At 58.9% G+C, this 8,902-nt stretch overlaps 2 protein-coding genes across 2 annotated transcripts in view; one reads left to right on the top strand and one right to left on the bottom strand.

Moving 5' to 3' along the window:
• Positions 1 to 1,289, top strand: part of LOC121023751 (basic proline-rich protein-like) — a 10,103-nt gene extending 8,814 nt beyond the window's left edge. Inside the window, exons 5-7 of the mRNA XM_040465809.1 lie at positions 14 to 496; positions 793 to 929; positions 1,139 to 1,289. Coding sequence (XP_040321743.1) covers positions 14 to 496; positions 793 to 929; positions 1,139 to 1,289 — 771 coding nt within the window. The remainder of the gene's footprint in view (positions 1 to 13; positions 497 to 792; positions 930 to 1,138) is intronic.
• Positions 1,290 to 1,443: 154 nt separating this feature from the next.
• NAP1L4 (nucleosome assembly protein 1 like 4) overlaps positions 1,444 to 8,902 on the bottom strand; it is a 36,815-nt gene continuing 29,356 nt past the window's right edge. The window contains exons 14-15 of the mRNA XM_040465808.1: positions 8,833 to 8,889; positions 1,444 to 2,557 (exon numbers count right to left, since the gene is read on the bottom strand). Coding sequence (XP_040321742.1) covers positions 2,519 to 2,557; positions 8,833 to 8,889 — 96 coding nt within the window. The 3' untranslated portion in view covers positions 1,444 to 2,518. The remainder of the gene's footprint in view (positions 2,558 to 8,832; positions 8,890 to 8,902) is intronic.

Here is an 8,902-nt window from a genome sequence, read left to right as displayed (position 1 = left end):
GGCCGTCCCCCAGGGGCGCTCCCAGCCGGGGGCCCGTCCTCCAGGGGCGCTCCCAGCCGGGGGCCCATCCCGCAGGGGTGCTCTCAGCCGGGGGCCCGACCTCCAGGGGCGGCCTGTCCCCCAGGCGCTCTCCCAGCCGGGGCCCTTCCTCCAGGGGCGCTCCCAGCCGGGGGCCCGTCCCGCAGGGGTGCTCTCAGCCGGGGGCCTGACCTCCAGGGGCGGCCTGTCCCCCAGGGGCTCTCCCAGCCGGGACCCGTCCTCCAGGGGCTCTCCCAGCCGGGGGCCCGTCCCCCAAGGGCGCTCCCAGCCGGGTGCCCGTCCTCCAGGGGCTCTCCCAGCCGGGGTCCGTCCCCCAGGGGCGCTCCCAGCCGGGGCCCCGTCCCCCAGGGGTGCTCCCAGCCGGGGCCCCGACCTCCAGGGGCTCTCCCAGCCGGGGGCCCGTCCCCCAGGGGCGCTCCCAGACGGGGCCCCGTCCCCCAGGGGCGCTCCCAGCCGGGTGCCCGTCCCCCAGGGGCTCTCCCAGCAAGGAGACAGGGAGCTGCATGCAGGCGTCTTCTCTGCAGACTGTCCTCCGGGACGGGGTGTTTGCGTGTCAGCAGGAAGAAGGCAGGCCTGGCGACCCAGGTGGGGCGCATCCGTGGGCTACTCTGGCCGGGGAGTCTGAGCCCCAGCTCGCCTGGGTACTTCAAGAACCAAGAACATTCTGGCTCCAGTTGTCTGGGGCACGCTGGAAACACGGCTCTTCCAGCTACTCCCAGTTGTGGCCGCTTTCCCCCTTCCACCTACTCCCAGGGAGAGGCTGGTCCCCGGGCAGACAACGGGTGGACCGGATGCCGGCTCCTGGGCCGCAGGGAGGAGCAGGCTGGTGCGCTTGCCCTCTCCCGGCCCCAGCTCCGGCTCCTGCTCAAAGAGCAGACAGACACCCCCAGGTCAGGTCCCGAGCAAGAGCCCGTGCAGCAGCTGTCCTGGGAGGGAGCGCTCCCTCTCATGAAGGGACGGGGACCCCGGCAGAAAAGCCCCAGTGAGAAGACACAGCAAAGGTGGCCTTCGTGCGGGACCCCTCCCTCCTGGGAACCTCTGCGTCTGGAAGGCACAGCCCCACAAACTCTGGGAACGGCTTTCTCCTCGGGGAGGGCAGACCCTCTCCCGTGGCAGCAGAGGGCCCACCCGGGGACCCTGAGACCCCGCTGGCGGTGAAGCGGGTCCGGAGGTCTAATGGGCCAGGTAAACGCAGCCTCCCCCCGAGAACCGGCTGCAAGAGCCCCAAAGACAACACGGGAAAGGCCTGAAGTCCTGGGTCTGCTCACTCCCCACGGCTCTACAGACACAGTCCGTGCGTGCGCGCGGCCACGGCCCGGAGCTGCCGGGTGGGAGCAGGTGCCAGGACCCCCGCCCGCTGCTCCCACCAGGTTCTCCCCCAGAGACACACTGCACAGCACTGGATTCGTGTTTCACAACTTTAATAGAATATTCTAACTATTCTGTACAAATTGAAAACACCGTATTCAGTTACAAATGTATTGTAAGTAAGGCTGAGCACTCTACAGGCCTGGTCACAGTGTGGACACGGCATCCCCGGCTGCCAGAGACCGCGGTCACACACTCGGAAACCTCACACGCCAGCCAAGAACGGGTCACTCCGAACCCAGGGCTTTGAAGACAAGATGAGCACAGGGCCGAGAAACAGGGGCTACTGAGGAAGCAAGACCCGACATGCACACACTAGGAGAAGCGGCCCCCCGCCACGGGCGCCCCCCGCGCCCCTGCCAGAGCCGGAGGTCCGTCCGGCAGGAAAACGAGCCCGGCCTCGGCCGCTGGCGGGACAGAGCGAGGGTCCCTCTACGCAGGCCTGGCTCGCGTGGGAGCCGCCAGCACACCCACCTGGGGAGTCACCGGGTCACCAGGCACACACACGGGTTCAGAGACTGTAAGGACGAGCGACGGCAGGCGCCCCGAGCCCTCACGGGCAGGAGAGAATAAATAAATACGAGGATGGACCACAAGCACCGGCGCCTCGGGGCTGGAGTGCGCGCACCCCCTACGCCACCCCGAGGGAGACAAAACTGGAGAGGGAACGCTCTAAGAACGGGACTCGACTCTACCAGCCCTTGGGGCACGACGAGAGCACAGGAGACCAAGTGGCGGAAACACAAAGCGTGTGAGTTTCTCCAAGTGAAGGAAGAATCCGGTCCGACTGCGGAGCGGAGGTACTGGCTCTAGATGCCCTGGAACCACGTCCCCAGACGCCTGCCCTTGGCGTCGACCGACCTTCCACCGCCCCCTCCTCCCAAAGGCAGGGCCTGGGAAAGTCCACCGCGCTGCACCCAAGGCCGTAGAGGGTGCTGGAAGCAAACCTCCTATCTCTGAAATGCATTTAAGTCGCCACTGTACAGGTTAAGCCAAATAATAAAGATAAAGGAAAAGTTAACGTCAAAATCATGCACTTGAAAACGAGTTAGAGGCGAGGGCTGCCGGTGCAGTCGCGCTGCGGCCGCGACGGGTCCTCGGTGCCGTCGTCTTACTGCTGTTTGCACTCGGAGGGCTGGCTGGGCTCCTTCTGCAACGAGAGAACAGCACTTGTAGGGAACCGATCTCATCAACCAGCCGTCTCCAACCAACGACGGAGGGAAGACTCAACGAGTGTGCTCATTCTTACTGAAAAAATGGTCCCTGCAAACACACTTTTAAAAGAGCAGTGACAAAGGGGCGCCTGGGGGGCTCAGTCGGTTAAGTAAGCGTCTGACTCTTGATTCAGGCTGAGGTCATGATCCCAGGGTCGTGGGATCGAGGCCTGTGTAGGGCTCTGTGCCTACTTGGGATCCTCTCTCCGCCCTCCCCTGCTTGCTTGCTCGCTGACTCTCAAAATAAAGAAACTTAAAAAATAATTTGAAATAGTGGAGCGCCGGAATGGGGCTCAGTCGGCTCAAGTCACCATCTCACGGCTCGTGGGTTCAAGCCCCGCGTCGGGCTCTGCGCTGACGGCTCGGAGCCTGGAGCCGGCTTCCGATTCTGTGTCTCCCCCTCTCTCTGCCCCTTCCCCATTTGCACCGTCTCTCTCAAACAGACACTAAGAAAAACTTAAAAATTTTTCAACGGTAACAAAAAATAAGTCAGCTTCCCAGAAACAATCTCAGTAGGGCAGCCTTTCTGTTTCAAGCCATGCCCCGAGTTCCAGAGCTGCAAGGCGGCCTCGAAGCTTCGTGGCGGCCCCTAAACACCGCCTGCGTGAAACAGCAGGAGACTCCCCCTTTCTGCTCCCGCCGCCCCTGAGACAGGCTCAACACTGGAGACGAACAGGGGCCACCCCACCCGGTGTGGGCCAGAGGCAGCCGAGCAGCCACACCTGACGCCGGGAGGCCCCTGCGACGGCTGCACGCACCGCCCCCCGCCCCCATGTCCCTCCCCAGGAGGGAACCCTACCCTTCCAGAAAAGGTGTCAGGGAGAGAGGGGGTCTCCTCAGCACAGAAGAGCACGTTCACCTCGATACAACCTGTCTCCCACCTTTACAAGCACATTTAGCAAATCCACGCGTTTTGTGTGAAGGCCACCAACAGCCCGACTCACACGACGAGGTCACCGGCCATCCTCAGCATATAAACGCACCAGTCAGTCGCCTGGAATTCTTGGCTGCCAAGGCTACACATCACTCAGAACACGATCTGGCAAGCCCAGGGAGGCTAAAACCCCCGCACTACGTGGTCCAGAAGAAACTTCTGGGAAAACAGAACTGGCAGCTGCTACGGTGGAAGCTCCAGCTCATTCTCCAGAGAATCACACTGAAGACAGGGAAAAAATCACACGCAGAGTCCGCAGAAACATGAAACAACATCTGGGACCCTGAGAGGGCACAGGGACGAGGCCGGGCCCTCTGTCCAGCTCTCTGTCCAGCACCCCCAGCAGCGGGGCTGCTCTGAGAGGGGGTCCTGGCCCTGGCACCCGCCCGGCACCCGCTCATCTAAAATACCGCTGAAAAGGCCGGGCGCCAAAACAAAACACACGTGACCAGAAATCCAGGGTAGAAGAGAGCAAAGTCCCACCCACACACCTGGAGGTGACCCACCCAGGCAGTCGAAGAGGCCCCGGGCCGCTGGCTCTCCGTCGGTGCGGCGATGGCAGGAGGGGGGGAGCCGCAGGCAGCTGTCCGCGCGCGAGGTGGGGGCGTGTGTTTCCACAATCGTATTTGCGACAAGGAAGTGGGTCAGAGGAGATGGGGCAAAGGAGGTGGTCGAGAAGGGGGAGAAGGCGGGAACAGGGGAGGGCGGCACAGGACAGGAGGGACTTCTCTACCTTTCCGCACACGAAGGGTTCCACATATACAGTGTTTTGCAACACTGGGTGGGAAACAATTTACGATGTGAAGTCTGGATGATTTCACACGTATATGTATAGGTTTTTAAGCCTGAGAATGTATCACCTACTCACTCAAAACACATCCAGTAGCTTAGGTGATAAAGGCTACTGGAGGCAAGCAGGGCCTCACGACAACCAAGACCAGGAGAGAAGCTGGCGGCCCCACCTGCGGGAGCAGCATCCACAGGGACACAACTCCTAGCTGGTAAAGGTGACCCAGAATCCCAAAGCTTCTCAGGTGAGTCTCATCAACGAGACACCAATGGTTTCCAACCCGTGACACAGGCCAAAACAAAACTGCACTGAGCCCCAGCACCCTCTGTTTCACATCACAGAGTCTGATGACGGCTCAGTCACTCAACGCCACTGCTTATCAAAGGAACGGAGGCAGGGGTTTCAAAGGCACACTCTAATAGCCCAAACCCTGCCCGTCTGGGAACCATTTAAAAGACAAGTTTTCCCAGACGACACGTGCCGGGGAAGGAGTGGAAAAGGGCCACCAAGCACACAGCCGGCCGGCACTGCGTCACGGGGGCCCAAGGGCTGCCCGACTATGGGGGGAACGGCCGCCTCCCCCCACCCCCCCGGAGAAGCTGGGACCCCGGCAAGAACCTGACGACATCGCCACAGGACTGGCAAAACTGCCGAGACACGCCGGTGTTACTCGGGGTGGCCACACGCCAGGAGGGTCCCTCTGTCCTAGAGACACGGGCTGCTGGGCTGCGGACGCTCCCAAGCGACTGGCGGGGTGGGAGGAGCGGGGCTTGGGTGGAGCAAGCCTGGCTGCTGGTCCTTCAGACGGGTGGGGCGGCGGGAACCGAGCAATCGCGCTGTCATCCGTGCACGTCAATCATCAGACTCGACCCTTCAAACACGCGGGTCCGAGGCCGCGCGTCTCCCCTAGCTAAAACGTTTCTTTGGCCTCGTCTATGAGAACGAGCCCACGCGAGGGAGAGAGGAAGGCAATGCAGACAGACGCTCAAAGGTGTTTGGTCTAAATGACGGTCAGGATCAGCTGGTCACCTGCGGCGGGAAGTTCAAGTTCCTGCTCACAGGCTCCGCTGTGTAAGCGGCCGCTGCTGCTCAGCCTTCCTCTGCTGGGTACGAGCATCGCCTCCCGTGGCACCTGCCGACCACCACCCTCCCCAACCCCGTCAAGTGAGGACGGTGTCCCCGGGGGGAGGGAGCTGATGACTGGAACAGAGCTGCGATGTCGAGGATGGCCCTCACCGTGGGGGATGGGAGTGGGGGGTGGGCGGCCCCCAGGAGACTGCTGCTAGCTCTTACCCGCTCAGAACTCTCCAGCAGCTAGCCACACCAGCACCTGCTACTAACGCTACACCGGACCACAGCTTTGGGCACAAAAATTCTGGCACGAAGTTTAGTTAGCCCTTTATGACCTACCGGTCTGCACCACACCTGATTAAAAAGTATAAACAATCACTAGAAACACATCAAGAAAAAGCAATGGGCTCATTCCTACCGCAAGGGGTGTGGCTGGTCCTAGCACAGCCCAGGCAACATGGTCTCCACCTCCCAGGGCCCTCACTCACTGTCCTCTTCCTGCAGGGCCGTTCTGTCAAAATGCCACACCAGTCATGCCTTTGCTACTCGGTCAGAAATGAACACTGGGCTTGCAAAGCGGGAGCCAAATGTAGTTTCTGACAGTCAGTTTTAGAGGTACACAAAACAGGGGCACCTGGGTGGCTCGGCCAGTTAAGTGTCTGACTCTTGACCTCAGGGTTGTGAGTTCAAGCCCCACGCTGGGCTCCATACTGGACGTGGAGGCTACTTAAAAAAAAAACAAAAACAAAAACAAAAACAAGGCGACAACAGATGCTGGCAAGGATGCAGAGAAAGGGGGAACCCTCTTGCACTGCTGGTGGGAATGCAAACTGGTGCAGCTACTCTGGAAAACAGGATGGAGGTTCCTCAAAAAATTAAAAATAGAACTCCCCTCTGACCCGGCAATTGCATTACTAGGTACTTATCCAAGGGATACAGGTGTGCTGTTTCGAAGGGACATGTGTACCCCAATGTTTTATAGCAGCACTATCAACAATAGCCTAAGTATGGAGAGAGCCCAAACGTCCATTGACGGATGAATGAATAAAGAAGATGTGGGATGTATACGTATATACGTAACGGAGTATTACTCGGCAATCAAAAAGAATGAAATCTTGCCATTGGCAACGACGTGGATGGAAGCAGAGAGTATTACGCTAAGCGAAATTAGTCAGGGAAAGACAAACATCATATGACTTCACTCACATGAGGACTTTAAGAGACAAAACAGATGTACGTAGGGGAAGGGAAGCAAAAACAAGATAAAATCAGGGAGGGGGACAGAGCATAAGAGACTCTAAAACATGGAGAACAAACAGAGGGTTACTAGAGGGGGTGTGGGAGGGGGGATGGGCTAAATGGGGGAGGGGCGCCAAGGAATCTACTCCGGAAATCACTGTTGCACCAGACGCTAACTAGGGTGTAAACTTAAAAGAGAAACTGAATTAAAAACAACTTAAAAACAAAAGCCAAAAGGCCGCATACACAACAGGCCCCTGCGCAAAAATACTGTTCCTCGGGAAGCCGCACGTTCAGCCTGGTGCACACTGGATGTGCCTGGCCGGCAGCTTCCTCTCTGTCCGCAGAGCGACAGTGAGGCACGACCGTAAGGCACAGGCCAGGAGACGGGGTTAGGAACGAATACAGCTCCACCTTACCTAGAAATGTATGAATGATTAGCAGACGAAAATTACACCTACGTGGGGAAAAAACTGAAAGGAACTGTCAGCATAAAGGAAAATAAACTGCACCAAATTATACCGACAGAAACAGTGACTCTCTCATGACGCAACGGCTGCCAAATCTCGAGCTTGAGATGAACCACCCCCACCCATCACACCTGTCCCTTTAGTACCCAAACTGCCCCTGTCCCTGTCTGCCTCCACTTGTGCAGACCCTGACGGGACAAATCCCTCCGCGGGACCAGACTCGGGCCCTTCTGGCTGCCCAGACCCGGCGGTCCTGGGGCCTCACGCTGCTGAGGCTACTCGTTCAGTCACCGCTCTCCTTCCCCTGACCGACAGCACAGACGGAGACCCATGGAGCGCTACTCCTGACCGCCCTCCCCCGTGTCACGTTACTGGTGAGAGGACGCCCTGCCAGCAAAACAGACGTGGCAGGAGACAGAAGGCTCGGCGAGGAGAGAGGAGAGGACAGACAACAGAAGGAAGCGACGCGACAACGGAGCCCTCACTGCCGGCAACAGGGGAGACCGGAGGCAGCCGGGCCCCGAGTCTGGACGCGGTCTCGGCTCTAGAATCCAAACTGTGGGCGTGTGCGCCAGCGGGAGAGCAGGAAGGAGCAGGCGGCCGGTGGGGGCCACCTGAGGCGGGGCCCCGGTGTCGCGGAGGCGAGCACGGGCGCGTCTGCGCGGCAGTCCTGCCGTGGTGCGTGGGCCGGCTTTGCAAGGATGCCCCTCTCCGTGAGCTTACGCCCAGAGGAGAATTCACGTGGCACGTTTCTGAAAGTCTGACGCCTCCCTCCCGTCCTTCCCTAGAAGGAGCTAGGACGGCATTTACGGAAAGACTTGGTGTTAAAAACCAAACCAAACCAAACCACTTACAGAGCTAGGTTATGACGCCGACAGTCTCCGCACGTCCCACTCAGGGCAAAAACGGGGGACGGACGGACAAACAGTGTCTAGTTACGCCGAGATCCCGTCAGCACACGCAGGGGACACCAGGGCTCCGCTGGCCCACCACGGATTCAACTCTAAGCTGCGCGCGCGTTACCGACCTCACGCTCGCAGACACGACGTGCAGCTTCAGGACCGCGTTAAAGCGGTTCCGGATTCAGAGGCTGTGGCAAGCGGCAAGGTGCCTCCATTTAGGCTGACCTGAGACCAGAAGTCAAAACTCACCTCTACAGGTACAGTTAATGGAGTTGCCCGTTCTCCTCAGCTGGTTTTTTTGTTGGTTTAACTAAAGCTTCCTAGTTCATCTGCGATCGTTGGAGATATTTCACGCAGCTCCGAGTAACCTCAGCCCAAATACAGTCACAAGATCATGTCTACAACTTCACTACTCTACTCATTAAAAGAAATAATAACAACCCCCCAAAGTCCCTCCTTTCAAAGTCCCTCTTTCCCAAAAATAAACACACAGAAGTTTACCGCGTCGCCATTTAGTCATTACCTTAGAAGAATTAAAGATCTGGAAAATAAGGCTGCCCTCCTGACTAGTTTAAGAAAACAAAGGACAGCTCAGGAAGGAGCCGGAAAAGCACTGACTGGGTATCTACACCTCACACTAAATGACACCTGAGGTGTCTGAATAGCCCCTGTTCGAGAACTTTCTGCTCTGCTCTCAGGACTGACGGGAGGACACACGGGCCCCGCACCCGCACCGCCTCCTTGTGGGGGGCCGTCTGAGCACACGGCACGGGGCTTGCAGGTGTGCGCAGCCCCGACAACTGACCTTGGGGTTAATTTCGGCATCGTCCTCATCCTCTCCCTCCTCGTCACCTTCCAATTCCTGCACAAGAGAG

Source organism: Herpailurus yagouaroundi, unplaced genomic scaffold (genome assembly GCF_014898765.1).
Source record: "Herpailurus yagouaroundi ecotype Mexico unplaced genomic scaffold, PumYag 569, whole genome shotgun sequence".
Lineage (NCBI taxonomy): Eukaryota > Metazoa > Chordata > Mammalia > Carnivora > Felidae > Herpailurus > Herpailurus yagouaroundi.
This window is presented reverse-complemented; position numbering and strand designations above follow the sequence as displayed.